Source organism: Pieris napi, chromosome 23, assembly GCF_905475465.1.
Source record: "Pieris napi chromosome 23, ilPieNapi1.2, whole genome shotgun sequence".
In the NCBI taxonomy this organism is placed as follows: domain Eukaryota; kingdom Metazoa; phylum Arthropoda; class Insecta; order Lepidoptera; family Pieridae; genus Pieris; species Pieris napi.
This window is the reverse complement of record NC_062256.1, coordinates 1,292,424-1,316,100: the sequence shown is the minus strand read 5'-3', so window position 1 is coordinate 1,316,100 and position 23,677 is coordinate 1,292,424. Positions and strand designations below refer to the sequence as shown.

Sequence of the window (23,677 nt, the reverse complement as noted above, 5' to 3'; positions counted from 1 at the left end):
ATTAAAAAATAGAATTTCTATAAGGTAACTCACCCTTCTCACTCTCTCTCGATTGGTCTCTTTCACTCTCTCTCAATTGGTCTCTCTCACTCACTCTCAATTGGTCTCTCTCACTCTCTCTCAATTGGTCTCTCTCACTCTCTCTCAATTGGTCTCTCTCACTCTCTCTCAATTGGTCTCTCTCACTCTCTCTCAATTGGTCGCATCCGTAAAAAATTTACCCTCATGCGCCTAAAGAAGTTTCACTTCATAAATGTCAATTTCTTTAATTATGTAGATGTTTTTTTGTGATATTTTAATAAACTTTATTTAACTAGATAATGCGTTATAATAAAACTTTCAATGTATTAAATACCTTTTTTCTATTGTTAGTGTCGTTTTTTCTACAAACGTAGAATAAGGCGAAAGATTTTTATTTGTTACGCCAAAGAAGTATAACTTCTAACGCATGTATGTACATACATACACACACATATTTTTTATTGTTGTTTTTTTTTTACAGCATTTGGCCAACCAGCTACAACCACAGCACCTAGTCTCTTCGGAGGTGGAAATTTGGGAACGACCAGCGGATTTGGACAGACGAGTGAGTTTTTTGTATGATGTAATGGCACAATGGTACAAGTTTTGGTACCACACGCTCGCGGTGGCGCCCTCTGGGAGTCCACCGATCAGGACCTGGTGGTGAACGCACAGGCTGCCCTTCGTATTCTGCGCTGTATGACTACCAACTTAAACATCAGTCAGTTATATAAGAGCGTACCAATTCTTAAAAGGCCGGCAACGCACTCGCAAGCCCTCTGGCATTGAGTGTATGGGCGGCGGTATCACTTTACATCAGATGATTCTCTATTCTTTAATTTAAAAACAAAAGTGGCGATTTAAAAGAATGAAATGAGAATGAAATACTCCGTTATTGCCAGTCTTTTCGTGTACGTTCTTGATTTGAGAACTGGCAGTAAATATGGAAACGTTTTTTACTGACGTTCATAAGTGTACGTATGAATTAATTAGATTTTGATTGTTTATAGTCTATACTCTGATTTTTAATTCCGTATAATTCTGACAGCTATAATATCTTGACATTTTAGTGATGGCAAACCTTTTTGGCCGGGCACATGTTTCAATTTCAATACGAGTCTGATCATCTGAGTATTGAAACATTGTAACATTGTAACATTGTATTTGTTAGTTAATGTATATATTTTATTAAGTGCGGTGCTCCACATTAAAAGTGCTTTTACGGCGACTGATAATTACGTCCCCTTTCAACACAAACAGTCAAAAACCCAAGTAAATATTTATATTTACCTTTTTGTATGTAAAACATAAAAAATACGTAGCATTTTATATTTTATTGCCCTCAAATAAGTCAAATTTGTCCCTTTTTTAGTAGCAACACTAATGAAATGTCAGAATTCTACGGAATTAAAAATCAGAGTATAGTCTATTTTTTTTCTTCACTTCCGCCAGCATTTTGCAGGACGTGAGTCCAAAATTTTGGGCCTCAGAGCCAGCTGGGTCTACTTTTTTGTAAAATTTACTATATTTTTAGATACGTTCTCGTTTGGTAATACTGCACAAAATACAACAACGACTGGCCTATTTGGTGCGAATAAACCGGCTTTTGGAGCCACACCCACCACTGGTAAGACTGGCTTTTGTTTGGCTTTTTATTGAGATTTTAGTGCGTATAGAGGGGTTTTTGACGAATAAACTTAAAAAAAAAATGTGAGCCGTCACGGGACACCTGGCAGATGTGAAACATCGACATTATTTTGTAAAAGTAATATGAAAAGCAGAAAAGAACAGACTGTGATAGGAACTAAATATGTCATAATGATAAAATAAAATAACTAAGTAATTAAATTACTAAGTATAAAGATGATTTTTTAATGATTTAACTAATAAAACTATAGTATAAAAATTCAAAAACAATACTACAACACTTAGTCATAGTATGCTTTTAAAATAGAAAGATGTCTTAAAGCTGGGACGGGAATAATTTATTTTGAATTTACATTTGAAATAAATGAATGATATGTCAAGTTATACTTGACGAGTGTGGTATTTGACATTTACATGTATAATGGTGTCTGTATTCCACATGTAATAAATATTGAACAATTGTTTATTTTATGTAAATTTAATTACATTTTATTGTAAATTTACAAAAAAATTGGAGTGTCCATAGATGGCAATAATATGAGATGATGTTTAGCTACGTTACGCCCATAATGCACAAATCCTCTAATTCGTATCTCCTGACACAATCTCCTATTGAGCGCTATCAAATGTGTCAAACTTCATACAAAAACATCAGCTACTGAAACTAGATTGATTGACATTTAATTTTCCCAATGTATGTTAAGTCAAATATCTATTATAGTAATGTAGATAACATTAATATAATAGATATTTGATTATAACAATTTCTACAAAATTTAGGTACAGGCCTGTTCGGTGCTACAACGACCCAAGCGCCGGCCTTCGGTACCACCACGTCTACCTTCGGTTTTGGACCTACCACACAGAATCAGGTAATAAAAAAATATATATATTATTAGTTAACACAAGCGAATTCAATTCAAAAACAGAAGAAAACACACAAAATTGAATTTACAAAAAAACGACAAAAGATTAGAACGTGTAGGTACTTTACACTTTTAAAATTTACTGAGGGTAGGTTAGTAACACGTCCGTTCCGCACGAAGTCTCGAAATAAAAGTGAGTCAACGCCGGTGTTGCCACGCTTTATATAGGTTTCTGCTACAAGATGGCGTCAGTCCGCTAACAATATATATAAATTTGTAAACGTTTATAATGTTTTAAATTACTTTTTTAAGTTTGGGTTCGGATTTCTGTATCTGTTTCATGATGTTGTTAATTAAATAGGCTTGTGGTTGCCCATAGACACTCTCAATGCCAGAGGGCTCGTGAATGCGTTGCCGGCCTTTTAAGAAATATCTTTTGGCAGCCGATTGCACATTCTAGCTATTCTAATTTGCATAGAAAACTATGTTTACCAGTTACTATTAGGTAAAATCTCTAAATTTCACCAACATCATCTTGATGGTTGGAGGTCTTCCACAGTCCGTTTCACAAGGCATTTTCTTTTGCGAACTAGCGAACTGTGGAATCGACTCCCGGTACTCCTCCCTCAAAGGCCGGCAACGCACCCACTAAAATGGGTGTCTATGGGCTGCGAAGACTGCCCTTTTTGGTTGTCCCGCAAGCTCGTTTGCCCCCCTATTATATATATATATATATATATATATATATATATATATATAATGGTATCAATCGCTTATATGAGTACTGGTGATAAATAAGGCGCAACTGCGTTTCTCTGTGAATATAAAAGTTTTATTTACAAAAGAAATATCTATTAATTTACATTTAATGAAAAATATATATTTACAAATTATTCACTCACCTGTGAATACAAAAGAAACAACATTTAAAGCCTATATTCTAGGTTTTATAAAATAAAATAATATAAAGAAAAAATTAAAACATCTTACATCTATTATGTCAAGTGACAAATAAAACATCGTCGATCTGACGGCAAAGAAGAAAAATAAAATATAAAAAGAGTTTGTATAGGAAAATATTAAATATTATGTTTTCTTTACATATATATATATATATAATATATATGTAACATAGGTATACATTCTTTGTAATATAATTACAGCAATCTGGCGGTCTGTTCGGAGCGAAGCCAACGACAGGAGCCTTTGGCAGTACGGCCACGAGTGGCTTCGGCTCTTTCGGCGGCGGAGGCCTATTTGGGGCGAAGACCCAGCAGACCACGGCACCCACTTTTGGCACTGCAACACCCGGTAAGTTCATATTTATTACAGATATGTAGTGGGTTTTAAATGTTAATAAAGATTTATATAATATTTATATATAGATACTAGCTGACCCGGCAAACGTCGTTTTGCCATGTATATTAATTCTAGGAACGATTTTATTAGTTCAATAAAAATAACTAATATAATAAAAAATAGGGGTTGATGGTTGATGGAGGGGTGACAATTAAGGGTTGTATGTATTTTTGTATATAATAAGAATCGGTCGAGCCGTTTCGGAGGAGTATGGAAACGAACATTGTGACAAGAAAATTTTATATGTATAGAAATTCTCTGTATGTGTATACTAAACGGCTGGACTGATTTTGATGAACATTTTTATATACTTGACACACATTTTATTTGGATTTATAATTAGGTGATTTTCTTTTCTTTTTGAATTTAAAATGTGTGTCGGGTAACTAGTATTTATGTAACATTTAAAAGTTCAATAAATTACATTAGAGAGAATTACAATAAAGTTTGACAATAAGGCGCGTTTTTGATTCTCTAAAAAATGAATTTTTGAGGTACTTTATATTTTACATATTTAGAAAAATTTATTCTCAATTATTTTGTTTTCATTTCAGCATTTGGTGCGACATCTAGCGGTTTCGGTACAAATACATCGACTTCATTGTTCGGCGGAAATACTTTTGGAAAACCGGCAACCACGCAACCCACGTTTGGATTCAACTCGCAACCTACCCTTGGTATGGCATTATACTAAAAATCTTCTAAGAGCGTGAAAGGCATTTAAAAAAAAACAACAACAAATGGATTGAAATAATGTTTTTGTACCAAGCAATCTCATCTCTAGTTATTGTGTAGTGGTTAAACGAACATGTCTTCCTGAGGCCCTAGATTCGATTTCCTCAAGGACCCTTGGCCTCACATGTTTGTCTCTGTTTTTTCATATTTTTTTTTCTAAACAGGTATATTTTGCTTAGATATAACATTTATTACTAACAAAACACACAGAGAAACACACAAAATAATAATAATCAATAAAAAAAATCATGCTGAGGACACAATGTTCCACAGTGCTGGTCATTCTGCCTACCACGGCAGCTAGTTTGCGCCTCAGTCGCAAAAAAAACAAAAATAATACAATAATACTATTATCATTTTCTTCTTAGCAGAAAATAATAAAAGTAAAAATTTGCAGTCATGTGTAAAAGTATGTAGTAATTAAAAAAAAGTGTGGCTCTCGGGGACTGCCGCGGTAAAGCTATTGCATAGCATTTTTTAACCAACTTATGCAATTATAATTATTTATTTATGCAGTATTTGTTTTTCTTTGATATTAATTCAAGTTTCATCTTTGATATTATTTCAATCTACCAGATTCAGACTAAAACGCCTATATAGTATGTCTCACTCTAACGCGTACCGGCTGCACCGGCCGCGCTCACGCTACGTCACCGATCTCGTCAGAGAGATGGCAATGCGCAGTATGCATTCTGTCTCACTCTAACGCGTATTTGCCGCACCTATATTACGTCATCGTGTGTTAGGTTTTTTTCGTTACGGAATTTCTTGATTCGCTCAAAGCCCGCGATATCTATGCAATAGCTTAATAATCTTGTGTTTTTATTAGTTTAGTTATTTAATATTAATGTGCAGGTGCAGGTCTTGGTACTGGACTCGGTACGTCATTCCAGACGAAGCCGAATACATTTGGAACGACACTAGGTGGTGGCTCATCGTTATTCCCACAGCAAAATAATACTTTTCAAACAGGTATTTATGTCTTTTCATTGAAGTTACTGGGCGTTTCTTAAGGCCTAGGAATGTTTTTAAAATATATATAATAGTATCAAACGCTTATACTGGGAATAAATAAGGCGCAACTGCGTTTCTCTGTTTTTTTATTTATACAAAAGAAATATCTATTAATTTACATTTAATAAAAAATATATATTTACAAATTATTAACTCACAGAATACAAAAGAAACAATATTTAAAGCCTAGTTCTAGGTTTTATAAAGTAAAATAATATAATGAAAAAATTAAATTATCTTACATATATTATGTCAAGTGACATAAATTAAACATCGTCGATCTAAATATTTTTAATTTTCAGAATTTGTGTACTATACTATCATTTAGAATTTATCCTCCTTAGGGGGGTCCTTAGTTTTTGTGACGAAATATTTCTAGGGGGGGTCACAGAAAGTGTGACACAGCGTGACAATAGGGGGAGGGGGTCAAAATAAGCTGATTTTAGTGTGACGTATTTTATGAACGGCCCCCATGCACAACTGTTATTTATTTCAGGTCTCAACACAGGATTGGGTGGAGGTCTCTTCAACAATAACTCTTCGTTGGGTGGAAGCGGCCTCGGTTTGGGACAGAACAATGCCAATACTAGTTTGATGCCCGGGTAAGTTATATTTTTAATTTCAATAAGAGTCTGAACATCTTTATACATACATTTTATTTGTTAGTGAATGTATTCATTTTATTAAGTGCAGTGCTCCACAATAAATTACTTAAAAAATGCACAAGTTAAGATAATATTTTATTTTATTAAAAAGGTTTACTAAACCTGGAATTAGTAGGCGGTGATTCCAGCTAAAGAATAAAATAAAACTCCTACTACTACTACTCCTCCCTCAAAGGCCGGCAACGCACCCACTAAAAATAGGTGTCTATGGGTTGCGTAGACTGCCTTTTTTGGTCGTCCCGCAAGCTCGTTTGCCCCCCTATTATATAAAAAAAAAAGTAATTAATGTTAATTCGTTCGTGATATTTAAATATTTGTTATTTCTGTATTAGGCCACCTTTTTGTAAGTGAAACATAAAAACACGTAGCATTTTATTTATTGCCCTCAAATAGGTCAAATTTGTCCCTTTTTCGGTGGAGATTTTTTTTAGTAGCAACACTTATGGAATATCAGAATTTTATAGAATGAAAAATCAGAGTTTAAAATATGGTCCGAAGGACCAGAGATGTGTCGGACACAAGAAGCTTGCTTTTAAAAGAAATTTTTTCCAAGAAACGTTATATACACATTGACAATATTGTTTCCAGCAGTGGTCTCGGTTCGTCCGTGGGTTCCAACGTACACGAGCAAATACTGACGCTAGCAGCCAGACCTTATGGAGATTCGCCTCTCTTTAAAGATTTATTACCGGACACATGTAAGTAATATTATTTAGAATAATTTTTTGTCTGTGTGAACTGTAAAACTATTTAATCAATTATATATCATTAGTAGAATAGTAAATTACTAATCTAATTAAAAACATCTTCCAACCATGTCATTGTCCTACAACTTATCTGCTCATAGTCAGAAGACTGATTGCACGATGCGCACTATTAAAAAAAAAAAAATGTCCATGCCATTATGTTAGAAGCGCATCTGTGGCTAAGGTTTTTGTTGTGTAGCAAACTATTCAAGGGAAACGACAGGAGAACACCAGTCATGGGGACCACCATGCTTTATTGGTGGTTATGCCATTAAATTGTAGCTTATGTGAAACGTTGGTACTTTCAACACGGCGCCATCTGTTAGAATTGTGACAATCAAATAATAAACAAATATTTTGCAATAAAATAATATTGCGGGTATAAATTGAGATGTAAGCTATCCTATCTTTAAAGTTGGATCAAACTACACACGGTGTACAAATTTGATTGAAATCGGTTTGGTAGTTTAGGAGTCCATAGCGGACAAACAACGTGACACGTAATTTATATATATTAAGATTAAAAACATCCTTTATTCAAGTACTACACCGAGTCCATCTGATCTATACTAGAATTAGAGTAATGAACTGTGTTTTTGAAAATATTTGGAAATCGGTCTTGTAATTTTTGAGTTTAGTTATTAATAACATAATACAAATGTTTTCCTTTATAACAGAATGTCTATTACACCAAGAACTTGTAAGGTACTATAACATCATGGTGATCTTAAAAAAGACGAGGGTTTTGTAGACAGGCGTGCCTGACTCTCTATAATCACTATAAATACATGCACTTTTAGTATTACGAGTATACTAAATGACGAAACACAATAATATAATTTCCTTTGATTCACATTCGACTTAGGGTCTCTCAAGAAAACCGTACCAATTCTTAAAAGGTCGGTAACGCACTCGCGAGTATCGCTTAACATCAGATGAGCCTCTAAAAAATCTGTATACTATGTATTATTAAAAAAACGTCATTGTGACTGGAGATACGTATTATGGACCTGGTATGAAGACTGGTATTTTGCCTATACAAACATTCAAAATATATTATTTATATTTATTTATTTACACTTCGTTGCAAATAAAAGAAACACAATTCGTAAAAATTATAAGGGATGCAACGCGCGGCCTTATCGCTATTAAGCGATCTCTTCCAACCCTAGTTCAAGAGAAAAACTAAAAAAAAAGAAACATGATGAGTGCGAGAAGTGCAGAACCAAATGATATATAGAATATATATATATAACCTTAATCTAAAGTAATACAAAAGAAAATAACAACAGACTAAAAACTTAAAAGCTAATCTTACAAATTCATGAACAGCAATAGTGATGTTTATTTTTCACAAATAATTAACAGCAACAACGGCCGAGGACGCGTTGAAGCCGACCAATCCAGCGGCTGTTAAAGCGGTGTTGGACAGCAGTAACGCCGCTTACAGAGTCACTTCGCCCACCGGAGGCAGACTGAAAGTGGTGCCTAGGACTGTTACACAGGATAAGGTAAAAAGGATATCAATCAATATTTTCAAATAAAAGGAGAAGGAGAACTAGTCCTGCTAGTTCTCATTCTCCATTTTGAACTCAACTTTCCCCATCTCTCTTTAGTCGGCAACGTTTTTTTGGATACGGTGAAAAGTTTGTAATAATAATAATTTATTTATTGCAAGAATATTGTACAAAATGTTAAGGTGAATCGTAAATCGTTCGCATATTCTGCCACACACGATGGCGCGCAAATTTGTCTTAAGTAAAAAAACATTATTAGTCAAAGTCAATTCTTATATTATATAGCCTATTATATTACATATTAGAAAAGAGCGTACCAAATCTTGAAAGGCCGGCAACGCACTCGCGAGCCCTGTGGCATTGAGAGTGTCCATCGGCGGCGGTATCACTTAACATCAGGTGAGCCTCCTGCCCATTTGCCCCATGTTATATAAAAAAAAACATACATTACATCATTAATTTTATATTAATTACGGTGTTTTACGCAAATAATCATTTATTGAATAGTACATTTTTTCTAAAAGTAATACACTAAGTCGCTTTTAAAATTGTTTTTGCTTCTTCTTCTTCTTCTTTGTGTTGGTTTGACGATTAAAGAGAGTTGCGGAGAGTTTCTTACCAGTTCCTTTTGCAAAATGGTAGTAAATGTAAATTTAGAATCAATTTAACATCTTTTCTGTTGACGTTCATAAGTGTACTTGGTTTATATATGAATAAAGTTACTATGAGTTTGTGTGTAAGGTACACACAAACTAACATTATTGATTTTTTCGGAAATTAAACGCAGTTTATGCTTCATATTCAGCCATGGATTTGATAAGATTATGATAATAATAATAGATTTATTTTATTTCTTAAATTACAAATTAACAAGATAGGACATTAATAGTAATTGTATCCCCATGGATCCCTCCGAGGCATTCCATTATTTTATCTTCAGCTATCTTTCCACCGCCGTCTTCGCAATTTCATTTGTCCAGCTGGCACAAGGCCCCGTTGATAGGATTATACTCAGATTTTTAATTCCGTAGAATTCTGACATTTCATAAGTGTTGCTGCTAAAAAAGTACTCCACGAAACAGTGACAAATTTGACTTATTTGAGGGCAATAAAAAAATGCTACGTATATTTTATGTTTTACATACAATATTTATTTACAATACAAAAATATTACGAACAATATATCGAATTAACTTTTATTACTTTATTTTATTCTATAGCCGACATCACTGCCTACTAATTCCAGGTTTAGTAAACCTTTTAAAAAAATGTTATCTTTACTTGTGCGTTTATTACTGTTTGTGATGAAAAGTGTCGTAATTATCACTCGCCGTAAAACCGCCGCGCTTAATAAAATGGATACATTCACTAACAAATAAAATGTATGTATAGACTAAGATGTTCAGATCCGTATTGAAATTGAAAAATGTGCCCGGCCAAAAAGGTTTGCCATCTCTGACATGATAGCTGCCAGAATTCTACGGAATTAAAAATCAGAGCATAGTTATAATTATTATAGAATATTATTATATATAAATTCTTATTATTGATTCTCGTTTCAGAAATCTCTATTCGATGGTCTGGAAGAGAGCGACGCGAGCCTAGAAGACAAGTTGACTCTGAAGCCTTCCAGGAAGAGATTGGTTCTACGGCCCAATACCAATTTGGACAATAGTTTGAATAACAGGTAACGCGATATGGAAGCTTCCTTAATTTCACTATTCACGTGAAAACTTCTTTAGCGGCGTTGTATACTTTTTTTGAAATGGGTAAAAAACTCGCGTCAGGACACGTGACCTGATCGAAAATTCGTAAGACGGATGGAGAGTAGACAGCTGGCGCGGCGTATTTAATTTAATATAGTAAATAATAATGCGATATAATCTAGTAGTTTTTAATTTTCTAGATCCCTAGGTGAATCACCTCAAGTAAACGGAACAAGTCAAGTGGACGGCTCCATTACAGCAGAAAGAGAAAGAGATAATTTCCCCAGTAAGAGTAAGGAGGGGTTGCGAGAGCAGAATAGTGGTTAGTAACTTTTTATTACTTTATCATGAATTTATTTATTTCCCAGACTAATATACAGTATTTACATTATTCTTAACCTACTATGATAAAAAAAAACTCGATAAATAAAAATTATTTAAATTATATTGCGGTATTTATTGTAACTTTTTATGAATTTCGTTTTTGTAGAAAAGATTCTAAGATTTAATTTTATTATATACGTATAACTAATTTGTAATTTCAGATATAGAGCTCCGTACAGACAAACAAAATGGCTGGTAAGATTTTTTATATAAATTATAGTATAGCATTATTGTTTACATAATAAACTAGATATTAAGGGTTATATTTAGTTTTGGTTTTTTCATATACTTAGTCTCGCTTCTGGATCTTTAACTGTATAAATCATAGACTTAATAAATAAATCAGTGGAGCTACCAACTTTTTAGTTCTTGGCCTCAGATTTCTGAATCTGTTTGATCATTTGTCAATCTAATAGGCAAGTACGTGATCAGCTTTCTGTAATTGATACAGCCGTAGACTTTTTGGGTCTAAGACAGGTTTTCTTCACCGTTCGAGCGAATGTTAAATGCGCATATTGAAAGAGAGTCCATTGATGCACAGCCAGGGATCGAACCTACGACCTCAGGGATGAGAGTCGCACTCTGAAGCCACAAGGCCAACACTGCTTAAGCTATAAATTATCATCATAAATATTCATCCAAAAATATTTTTCTTATTACAGGCCTTCGAGACATTCGTGGAATGAAGAGAAACCGATTGATAATGAAACGCCACGGTTATATCCAAATCTTGGTTAGTATATTGATTTTTTTTCTAAATGTAAAAATGCTTACTGGTCACTTAATTAACTATATTTTTAACAGATAAAGAAATGCCGGCCCTCGAATCTGAACGACGAGCTAGTTGGTAAGTTTTTTCTTTTATTCTTTTTCAGTTTGTAGAACGAAAGTTGGATTGGTTCAAGAATATTTTTTCCAAGTTGGATCCGCATATGATAATTTATTTATTTCGTAATCATACAGTTAACAACAATTATTAAAACAAACAATTACACTAAAATATAGCCAAAAATGGAATATATAATATATACAAAAAGGTTTTTAAAAGAGAAAGTGTGGAGTTTCTTGCCCATTCTTCTCCACACGAAACTACTGGAAGGGGCAACTAGAATCTTCTTTATATTTTGTTTGACGTTCAAAAGTGCTATTTTAGGTGGTCTAATTGAAATAAATGATTTGACTTTGGTTCAAACATTTACGCAAGGAATAAATCAATAAAAAATATTCAATACATTTAACTTAGTAATACCTAATTGTGATGTGTGATGGTGTGAAAGTGAGTTCACGTACACGTACGTACGTACATACCGTACGTGTACGTGAGGTTACAAAGTGTGGGTGTACTCATGGAGTAGGTGATTTAGTGCTATAGATATTCTTAATACTCCTTTTTAGCATATTCCGGGATAGCTTAAACAAGTCAAAGCTTAAATATTTGTCGTTGTATGTAGGAACATGGAAGGGAATTTTTTCTAGAAGTGAGATGCAATTTATTTTATTTGAGATGATGTCATGTACTAGCAATAAATCGTATTGTTTTCGTCGAGAGTCTAAAGAGTCAATTTTAAAATTTTCACACGCGTCTTTATATGTTCTAAACTTATTATAGGTTTGAAAAAGAGTAAATATTTGTATGGTTGTATCGAATGAACTCAAAAACAATTAACCTATTTCAAAAAATATTTCACCATAACAATACTATATTGTTCCCGATGAACATAGGCTATAGATTATTTTCGGGATCCGTTTAAAATCTTCGATAATCTGCCACAATTTTTGACAAAAATATAGATATCTATATTGCGTACACTGCGTGAACCATTGACAATAGAGAGACGACGTCCGCTAGCTTATATGTTTATTACATACCTACTAGCAGACTCGGCCAAGCTTTGCTATGGCTAAAGTTTTTGTTACATTACATAGTAGTAAACTATTCAAGGGAAACGGTAGGAGGACACCAGTCATGGGGACCACCATGCTTTTTTGGTGGTTATGTCATTGTGACTATCAAATAATAAACAAATATGTTGCAATAAAATAATATTGCGGGTTTAAATTGAGATGTAAGCTATCCTATCTTTAAAGTTGGATCAAACTACACACGGTGTGCAAATTTGATTGATATCGGTTCGGTAGTTTAGTAGTCTATAGCGGACAAACAAAATGACACGTAATTTATATATATTAACGACGACGACGACGAGAATTTTGACGACTCATTGGTCTAGTGGTTAGTACCCCTGACTGCGAATCCATGGGTCCCGGGTTCGATCCCCGGCTGAGACAAACATCAATGTGATGAGCATTTGGTGTTGTGCTTAGGTCTTGGGTGTTTAAATATGTATTTATATGTCTATCTATCTATAGTATTATGTATATCCGTTGCCTAGTACCCATAACACAAGCTTCACCAGCTTAGCATGGGACTAGGTCAATTGGTGTGAATTGTCTTAAAAAAAAAAAGATTTCATAACAAATTCCGCCGTGTGAAGCCGGGACGTACTGTTAACCTTAAACCGTATTTAAATTTAACAGGTTGACAACAAAACCGCTCCGAAAACCGCAAGTGTCCAACGCGGAATTAGCTGAGAACTCAGTAAGAGAGCTAGGAGTCAAAGAGAGTTCCACTTCCACAGATAAGGAGAATATCGACACTTTCTATAGTAAGTATCTTTTTCTTTTGTAATCTCTTTTTGTCCTAACAATGTATAATCTTACAGGTTTCATGTAATTAATAAATTTTGTGAAAATATACTTTTCGTATTCGCTTGGAGTTAAATTAAATAAATATAAACATTGGCCCAATTAAATTGGGTCGGTTTTTGTCCCTGTTAATAAAACTGATGCAAAAAAGGGGGGGGGGGGGGGAAATGTACGCGCGTAAGAAGTTATACCTCTTTGGCATTATTAAAAATAGTTTTTGATTACATGCAAATAATAAATTACAATAAATATTTATTAATATTATATTTATGATTGTTTTCTAATATTAATTAGTATTGATTTAAATATTCAATTTAAATTACAATTCAGACGCACATATAAAATTCGCACTTGTATAATGAAAACCAAATGAAAACACGTGTTTTGAATGTAGAAACTCAAAGCATGTGGATAAATATTAATACACAGTGAACAGAGGCGTGCCACTAACTTCATTCTGTTAATTTTGTGTCACGGTGCGAGCGCATCGTAAAATTTCACTCTCATTAATTTTTCATAACGCGCCTAAAGAAGTATAACTTCAATAATCTTGTTTACTTGCCATATAGGGTTTAAACGCCATATTTTTAAATGTATGTATGTGTATAGGTGAGTCCCAGTGTCTTCAATTTTGTTCCCATCGCTTCGGCGGTCAGACCCCTTGTTACACTTGTGAGAAGGTTGCTCATCAGATAAGAGGCGTTTATGGTTTATTTACTTGTTATTAGCTTATCAAATTGTAGTTGTAGCTTTGACAGTTGATTTTAAATGTGTGTGTAGATGTAGGTTAGTGTTCAAACACATAAAAGTTGCAATTTAGTTGATTTTTTAGATTAATTTAGATTTTTGTATTGAATAATCCTTATTATCGATATGGTAAGAAAAAGGCGTACTAATTCTTAAAAGGCCGGCAACGCACTTGCGAGCATTCTGGATATGTAAGTGTCCATGGGCGGTTGTATCACTTAACATCAGATGAGCTACTTGCCCGTTTGCCTCTTGTTACATAAAAAAATCCTACATTAAACAAAAATTGTATTGCCTATTGATATCAAAAGATCCTAAACTCATTGCGAGAACGTCCAATTGACTTCCCAGTTGCGTATATTGTGGCAGCAAATATTAAAAATATATTAATTAACAATAATTTTTATGTGATCCTTCGAGCCGGAATGGTTCATTATTATTTGACGATAATTAGACTATTTTTCTTTCTAGTAGATGAAAATGTGTCCACCCACGATGCGCCAGTTGAGGCACCGCCTCATCCGGCTGGTGTTAAATTGACCAGACCGGGGTATTACACTATTCCTTCGTTGGAAGAGATGATTAGTAAGTACATACTTTATTTATAAAAAAACCTTTAGGATGCCGTGAAGGGGTTCCGATCAATAGTACAGAAGGAAGTTGGGATATTGTATATTCAACGATTGGAACTAAACGAGCTTCATTATTATTATTATGTTTATTTGTTTGATTTTTCATTACGTAGAATTCTGACATTTTCATAAGTGTTGCTACTAACAAAGATCTCAACCGAAAAAGGGACGAATTAGACCTAAAATGCTACGTATTTTTTTATGTTTTACCTACAAAAAGGTAAATCTAAATGTAAATAGCAAATATTTCGATATCACGAACAATATATCGAATTAACTTTAATTACTTTATTCTATTGTTTAGGCATCATGCCTACTCATTCCAGGTTTAGTAAACCTTTTAAAAAAAATAAAAATTTTATTGTTGTTTTTTTACTGTTTGTGATGAAAAGGGACGCAATTTTGAAGATGTACTTGAATTTCGGGAGGTCTTACAATTTGATAGATATAATTATAGGGACTATTGATACTTTGTTATTATTATTATGGACACGAAGTAACCAAGAATGAACGCATTGTCTCTTGAAAAAGCATTAAACTAATTTAAATGTAACATCTCTGGGCTGATAAATTAAAAAAAAGCATTGTTAGGTGCCTATATGATACATAATCCTCAACAAAAAAATACTAGTAAAATTTAAAATTGGACGTGTAATATTTTTATTTTAAAATTTTTGGTTACTACTATGTTCACCAGAATTGTCATATATTTTAGAATATACATATACTGTACAAATTCTATATATCATGTAAATAAATATAATTTACGTAACAGAAAATAATTTTTTTTTTTTTACTCGGCGGAAAAAAGTCGTATTGTAAATTATAAAAAATATATTTCTTTTGCAGAATACATCGGTCCTGATGGTAAATGCGTGGTACCGCATTTGACGATCGGCAGAAAGAATTATGGAAATGTCTATTATGACTGTGAAATTGATGTCACCGACATGGATTTGGATGCTTTAGGTATTATTTATTTAATAGAAGTAAAATACGCACTGAGATATGCGTAATCTTTCAGGTCACACATTTAAAATTAAGTTTACTTCTATTTATTTAAAAGACACGTGTAGCATATACATATTATATATCAATTCCACATTATATTTATTATCTAAAATTCGCATACATATTTACTTATTTCAAATTTATTTTTATTTTAACATTATCGACACTCACCAATAGACGCGAAACGTCGGTTAAATTTAAAATTCTGTAAAATAATTGTAAATCTTAATATACAGTAGAACCTCGATAACGTAAACCTCGGTAACATAAAAACCTCTGTTACTTCAAAAAATACTATGTTCCCTTCCCATCAGAGCCCAAAACCTCTATAACTTAAAATACGCAACCTCTATAACGTAAATAAATAATCTCTGTATGGCCCTCAGTAACTAAAAGAAATGTTTCCACAACCTCTATAACATAAAATTGTTTGTGAATGAGTCATTTTATAAGAGTGTCAAAACAAATGGTTTCGGTATTTATTGCTTGCACGTGTTTACTAATGTATTGTTAACGTAAACAATACATTACCTATTGTTTGCTTTATCTAACTTCTTCAAAGCTTTGCGGCGGTTAGCTTTGTGACAACGACTTACTTGCATCATAAGTTAATATGTTAATGTATTCTCCTCTCTATTTGTCATTGAAAATCAAATCGATTTAGAAACAGTGAATTTTTTAAAACAAAAGAAAATCACAGATTTTTTTAAGTAGACTAAACCTTTAGTTGTTGTTTTATTTTTATGTAATGTAAGTAATGTGAATAAATATGATTACATATATAATTTTCCATCCTTCTGATGCATTCAAGTAAAAATGGGAGGAAGGGTACATAAAAACATGTACATACCTCTATATTAACCTTTACCTGACATAGAACCTTGATAACTTAAAACCTCTATAACATAAAATATTTTGTGTTTCCCTTGGACTTTATCTTATCGAGGTTCTACTTATATAAATTACGTGTCACGTTGTTTATCCGCTATGGACTCCTAAACTACCGAACCAATATCAATAAAATTTGCACACCGTCTGTAGTTTGATCCAACTTAAAAGATAGGATAGCTTACATCTCAATACCCGCAATATTATTTTATTGCAAAATATATGTTTATTATTTGATAGTCACAATTCTAACAGATGGCGCTGCGTTGAAAGTACCAACGTTTCACATTAGCTACAATTTAATGGCATGCACCCATAAAGGCACCAATAAAGCATGGTGGTCCCCATGACTGGTGTTCTCTTACCGCTTCCCTTGAATAGTTGCTACTATGTAATATAACAAAAACCTTAGCCACAGCAACGCTTCGCCGGTCTGCTAGTTTATAATAAAACATAACTTCAAATCCGTTAAAAAAGTGTTTTTCTCTTATTTGATATTAACTAACTAAAATGGTATTGCAGTACATTTCCTGAACAAGGAGGTGATAGTCTACCCGGAGGATAGCGAGAAGCCGCCTTTGGGCGAAGGTTTGAACCGACGCGCCATTGTCACGCTGGACCGTGTCTGGCCGAGGGACAAGACTGAGAAACGTCCCGTTACTGAACCGGAGAGGTGAGTTCATATGTTGAATGTCAATAAAAAGGGTGCGTGTACTTATGTACGCACGTAAGAAGTTATACTTCTTTGGCTTTCTTTATTTTTTTTAAATATTAAATAATCAATAATAAATATTTAACGTTAATAATTTAATAATATTTAATATTTAGTATATTATTCAATTATTAATTAATATTAATAATAATAATAATTATTATTTATGATTTTATTATATTATTCATTCAATTTAATAACTAGGTATGTTTCATAACCTTTTAACTAAGTAACAATAGGTCTTTGTGAAAAAGCATTGCTAAATTTCTTTGAAAAAATAATTAATACTCCTTTAATTGTTTAAAAGGTACTACAAAGGTCATTATTGTCATTCAAAATTCTTGGCATAGCTGCTAACGTCACGCATATTCTATTTCTTTTTACTTGTAGATTGTCTTATTCCCATCTCGCTCGCGCACGCTCGGCGCCCGGCTGCATTAAAATAAAAAAGGGTGCGTGTACTTATGTACGCGCGTAAGAAGTTATACTTCTTTGGCATTATTAAAAATAGTTTTTGATTGCATGCAAATAATTAATTACAATTAAATAATCAAAGACTGGAAAAGGAGTCATTAAAGTTAATAAAGTTCAGTTTACATTTGAAAAATTAATTAAATAAATATTTATTATTATTCTCTTACATTAAACAAATAAAACACTATTTATCTTTAAAACATTTTTATTTCATTATACTATTTATTTTTAAGTGACTCTAATGTCTTCATCAGAATTTCGGTTTGTAATTTTAAATTAATCATTACTTGGTTGTGCATCTACGAGGCTTCTCCAAAACTACTTGCTTTCTGCAACAAATAAGAGAATATTAATTTAAGCTCTGTCCATGCAAAACTTAAAATTTTTTATAATTCATATTATAAATTTTTTAACACATTTATATTAATATAATTATATAAATGTGTTAATAATATAATTTGTAGCACATGCTACAGACCTGGATAGCAACTTTCTTTTATTCTATTTAGAGATAGAGATAATTTAAATATAATATCGGTGTCTTCCTTGTAGGTTTCTTTGGAGTTGTTTGGGGATTCTTGTTGTTCAGTTCGACATGATTTTCTTTAACCTTTCTTTAATCCTACAAAATAATGAAATTGTTAAGTTATGTTGTCACTGTTGTGCACACCTTTGTTTGGCTTTTTTAGTATTCAAGTTATGTCAAAACTGATTTATTACCTTGTCATTGTTGGCTTTATTTGCTTTTGGGATATCAATTGTTTCCAAAATGATTTTATTTGTAATAACCTGAAATATATAAATAACATCTATTAATTTAAGTATCATGGTGAGTGGTTCGCACTCAGGTATTAAGGTGTATTATACCCACTGTCCATTATAAGTGGGAATGGGCTCACTTCTGGCAGGACAGAGTTTCGGTACTACAAGTGCAACATGGATGTTTTGAGGTATTACAATATCTCTAACTACCCTGTAGGGGAATAAAGTAATGTTGTAAGCATATGCCTATGCTTGAAAGGTTGAACCTTGAACATCACCATACATCATATTTATAATTAACATTCCTACCTCGACACCATCACAATCAAATTCATTGAAATCTACTTCAAACCATTGTGTCTCGAGAAGGTGATGGTGGCTTTGTTCCACCTCCAGTTTTTGATGTTTCACGGCGATAAGATGACAACTCTTTTTTTGTATTCAATTTAGTGCACTTTTTTTGTCTCTTGTCCTTATATTTGCTAGATTAAATCTGATGTTTTGATTAAATAATGTGGTCATTTTTTTGAGATGCAGGTACTTATTAAAATGTTTACTTCTCTGTTATATAGCTCCAAGCCTTCATTTTCTCCTTATTAGTATTCGTGCTTAAATCTTTGTTCTCAATTATTGATATATAGGGTCGTAGAATATTTCTAAAAATTTGCTGTAACAAACGCAATAAACAAAAGCAATGAATAATGGTTCATGTTTCAGTTTTAATCAACAATAATACTCGATAATACATACGGATAGTTAACCTCAATTGTATTGAAGCACTCAGGAAGGTTAGCACAGTTTTTTCACAAATATTTTATATTATTTCACAAATATTTTGTATAATGAAAATAACTAGGTATATAATTATTAATTTTAAACAATAACTAAAACTCCTATATTTGTTTAAAAGGTAAATGTCATTGTCAGATGTCAATTGTCATGGTCATTCAAAATTCTTGTTAAGCTGCTAAGCTAGAATATGCGTGAAGTTAGCTTCACGCATATTCTATTTCTTTTTACTTGTAGTTTGTCTTATTCCCATCTCGCTCGCGCACGCTATATCACACTGCCAATTTGGTGTCATAGGTGCGCGCGCAATCGTAAAATTTCACTCTCATCAATTTTTCATAACGCGCCTAAAGAAGTATAACTACAATAATTTATTTGCAAGAATATGGTACAAAAATGTTATGGTGGTACAATCGAAAGTTCGCATATTCCGCCACATTTTGGTTTCTTGCCAGTTCTTCTTGCCCGCTCTACGCTCTTGACTTGCAAGCTGGTGGTAAATGTAAATTTAGAATAATCTTTTCTGTTGACGTTCATAAGTGAGTCTTTTGCATAGTTGGTGTTGATGTGAGAAAGGTGAAACAATTTGTTTGCTTTTGGTGTTATTTTCCTGTATGTTGTATAATGCTTTAATCAAATTAATTTTGTTTTTCTTTCAAAGTGACATTATGAATGACAAAACAAAAATGACAGTTGTCAATCTATTGTTATTTTTTTTACAGATTGTTAAAAATGGACTACGAAGGCAAGTTGCGACGTGTGTGCGATAAATATGACACCAGGTTCATTGAGTATCGCCCACAAACTGGTAGCTGGGTGTTCAGGGTGAGTTCAGAACTTATCTTCATTTTGATGTATAGTCAAACGCTCTATATTAATTTAAAAAATACGTTTTTAAGTTCTCTTTTCTGTCCAAATAACTAAATAATGTTTCTATAAAACATTTTAAAAACTGATCGTTACCGATACGCTTACTATTTTTTACCAGGAGTTAGATTGTTTATTTTTTATTTTTATTGAACGAGCCAAAGTTGATACGTTTCTAGTTTAGTTCAGTACTTTCTTAGTTTCATATGTGCGCACCTATGTGGCATAAGAATTCAATCAGACGCATTTCACATAATTAATTTAAAATTACATTGAATATTGTTTTATCTTCCATTTCAAGCGTGCCCAGAAACTGTACGTTTTGATCCTTCGAGCCGGACTCAGTAATTTTTTGAATGTTTATGCTTGATTTTGTATTATATACCTTAAAACCGTCTATACAAATAGGTCTCAAATAGTCTCCCATCTTAAAGATGTTTACTGTATCAGGTGGAACACTTCAGCAAGTATGGCATATCAGATTCGGATGAGGAAGAGGAAATTGCGCCTCAAGTTTTGAAACGACAACTCGTCAATCAGAGTTTGCAGAAAGCGGCTGCTACCGGTATGTATTAACTGTTATAGGGACAAAGCACTTATAAGAAAATATAGTACAAAAACGTTCAAATATTTAGAAAAGGAAAAGATCTATAAATATATCTATATAAGTAATATTATCAAGGATTTTTTCTAAATGAAAACACAAAATTGTTTCTCTGAAATACAAAGATTTTATTTTATTTATCACATTTTATAATATAATGCACTTATGATCTAACTATTATAATTATTCTTACCTGAAATACAAAGAAACGACATTTAATGTTCATTTATCCTTTAATCTATCTTTTTACACTATAATCCACTAAATTAATTTACACGTCATCCGCCATTTTATCGCGTGTCACTCCGACGCGTCAAATTCAAATTAATGAAATATCATTCCATTACATCTATATATATAAAAGGCCGGCAACGCACTCGCGAGCCCTCTGGCATTGAGAGTGTCCATGGGCGGCGGTATCACTTTACATCAGGTGAGCCTCCTGCCCGTTTGCCCCGCATTCTATAAAAAAAAAAATATTAAAAATATTAAATGCATTTAACTAATATCTATATTTTCTATCTATTTAATATTGAATACGACGACTCATTTTTGACGACTCATTGGTCTTGTGGTTAGTACCCCTGACTGCGAATCCATGGGTCCCGGGTTCGATCCTCGGCTGAGACGAACATCGATGTGATGAGCATTTGGTGTTGTGCTTAGGTCTTGGGTGTTTAAATATGTATTTATATGTCTATCTATCTATAATATGGATGTATATCCGTTGCCTAGTACCCATAACACAAGCTTCACCAGCTTAGCATGGGACTATGTCAATTGTCTTTAAAAAAAAAAACCTAATTCGGTTGTGTTGTGTGATTGTGGGTATAATTACAATGTAAACTTTATATAACGACACTCAAGGGACTGTGCCTATTTTGATGTTACAAAGAGTTGTCGTTTAATGGAAAGAAGAAAAATCTATATTAGAAAAAGAAAATGTTAAATGTGATAGTCATTACATAAAAAACAATTCTTATTTGAACGCTATTGCGTTATTCTATTATTTTCGTCTGACGTCTTTTGCTGCACCAGTATTTATTTCGTATTTCTTGGTGATAAAGCACGCACAAGCAATCCCAATTTGTAAACAAACGATCGGATTTCTCAGAAAGTTCACGTATAATGCCGGCAGTCGAGTTTATTACGGGCTAATAATAAAGCGTTTACTAATTTCGGCAACTAATATCTATATTTTCTGTCTATCTAATATTGAATATGTAAGATTTGGGTAGGACATTTTAATAAATTAAATGCCACTTAATTTTCAAATAGTAATTCTATTTTAATCACTCCTAATTTACACAGAGTAATTAGAGTAATATGAGTCAGGGATAAGCTCGCAAGATACAACTAGTGCACCAAGCCACGCCAGAGCCGAGACTGCCTGCGTAAGGCCCGCTCCGCCATTTATAACGACAGACTCAGTAGTGGGGAGAGTGGGGAGACTTGAAGAACCGGCTGTGACGTGCTCGATGCAGGTGTTGTTTGCTATAGGCGCGTACGGCGGTACAGGCGCCGACACGGCCATACTGACATGCGTGCGTCCTCGCACGCGCCTCATCCCATATCTCTGTTACATCAGTTACATAAATTAAGGCGCATAATTTTGGTCTGGTTCAAAGCCCTGCAAAACCATAACAATTAGTCATTTCTGCTAGTCCGGAATTTACATTCCCTGTAGCCATAGCCATTGCATAATTTTGGTCTAGCTCAAAGCTCTGCAAAAATAAAACAATTAGTCATTTCTGCTAGTCCGGAATTTACATTCCCTGTAGCCATAGCCACTGCATAATTTTGGTCTAGCTCAAAGCCCTGCAAAATTAAAACAATCCGTATTTTTTTTTTAACATGTGCCCTGCAACATTATTGGACCGGCATTAGCCCTTCAATAATATTGGACTGGCAACCCCTTTTTTTTATCATGTCCCCTGCAACACTATTGGACCGGCCTTAAGCCCTTCAATAATGTTGGGCTGGCAACCTTTTCTTTTTTTATACTTGTGCCCTGCAACATTATTGGACCGGCCTTAATAAGAAGCCCTTCAACAATGCTGGACTAGCAACCTATTTTTAACATGTGCCCTGCAACATTATTGGACCGGCATTAGCCCTTCAATAATATTGGACTGGCAACCCCTTTTTTTTTATCATGTGCCCTGCAACACTATTGGACCGGCCTTAAGCCCTTCAATAATGTTGGGCTGGCAACCTCTTCTTTTTCTTTTTTTTTTTTACTTGTGCCCTGCAACATCATTGGACTGGCCTAAGCCCTTCAACAATGTTGGACTGGTAACTTTTTTTTTTTCATAAACATAACAAGCGCCTCTAAAAGGACGGAACTTTTTCCGTTCTACTTCAGTAATTGATTTTGCAAAGTTCGAAATTAATATTTCCCGAATGCTCTGCCAGGTATCAAATGACCTGATAGGCTGTATAATTGTGAGGCATGTCGCGGCGCGACCTTTAAAACAGTGAATACCAGCAATAATCAAATCAACGCCTTCTAAATTCTTCTTGTCAATAATTATGTCATTTAAAGTGCACCAATTGGTTATGTCTGAATCGGTTTCATCCGGGTCAAATGGCACCAACTTGATAGGTATTGATGAATACACAGTTGAGAATTTAAACTATCTGCAATTTTCTTAAAAATGGCTTCCATGCCAGTAGAGAAAAGATACAGTTTGCGGTGGTTGGCCACCACCTCTCCACCCACTCTCGAACCGTACGCAGACCTGACTCAAACGCCATCTCTTACAGAGACAGCTAATAACGACATCTATGATTGCATAAACGTAACCTCGCCGTCACGGTCACCC

At 33.6% G+C, this 23,677-nt stretch overlaps 1 protein-coding gene across 3 annotated transcripts in view; it reads left to right on the top strand.

The window, feature by feature from the left end:
- Window positions 1-23,677, top strand: part of LOC125061249 (nuclear pore complex protein Nup98-Nup96) — a 71,074-nt gene that overhangs the window by 9,220 nt on the left and 38,177 nt on the right. The window contains exons 8-28 of one of the 3 annotated variants that reach the window (XM_047666578.1): window positions 503-586; window positions 1,556-1,648; window positions 2,449-2,540; window positions 3,698-3,845; window positions 4,448-4,570; window positions 5,484-5,600; window positions 6,139-6,244; window positions 6,896-7,005; window positions 8,422-8,564; window positions 10,133-10,257; window positions 10,477-10,598; window positions 10,822-10,855; window positions 11,323-11,393; window positions 11,465-11,507; window positions 13,199-13,326; window positions 13,976-14,074; window positions 14,588-14,698; window positions 15,595-15,714; window positions 17,167-17,317; window positions 20,104-20,206; window positions 20,699-20,813. In XM_047666578.1, the coding sequence (XP_047522534.1) occupies window positions 503-586; window positions 1,556-1,648; window positions 2,449-2,540; window positions 3,698-3,845; window positions 4,448-4,570; window positions 5,484-5,600; window positions 6,139-6,244; window positions 6,896-7,005; window positions 8,422-8,564; window positions 10,133-10,257; window positions 10,477-10,598; window positions 10,822-10,855; window positions 11,323-11,393; window positions 11,465-11,507; window positions 13,199-13,326; window positions 13,976-14,074; window positions 14,588-14,698; window positions 15,595-15,714; window positions 17,167-17,317; window positions 20,104-20,206; window positions 20,699-20,813 (2,238 nt within the window). Of the gene's footprint in view, window positions 1-502; window positions 587-1,555; window positions 1,649-2,448; window positions 2,541-3,697; window positions 3,846-4,447; window positions 4,571-5,483; window positions 5,601-6,138; window positions 6,245-6,895; window positions 7,006-8,421; window positions 8,565-10,132; window positions 10,258-10,476; window positions 10,599-10,821; window positions 10,856-11,322; window positions 11,394-11,464; window positions 11,508-13,198; window positions 13,327-13,975; window positions 14,075-14,584; window positions 14,699-15,594; window positions 15,715-17,166; window positions 17,318-20,103; window positions 20,207-20,698; window positions 20,814-23,677 lie in introns of all 3 variants that reach the window. The other 2 variants (XM_047666580.1, XM_047666579.1) reach the window with 2 other exon arrangements.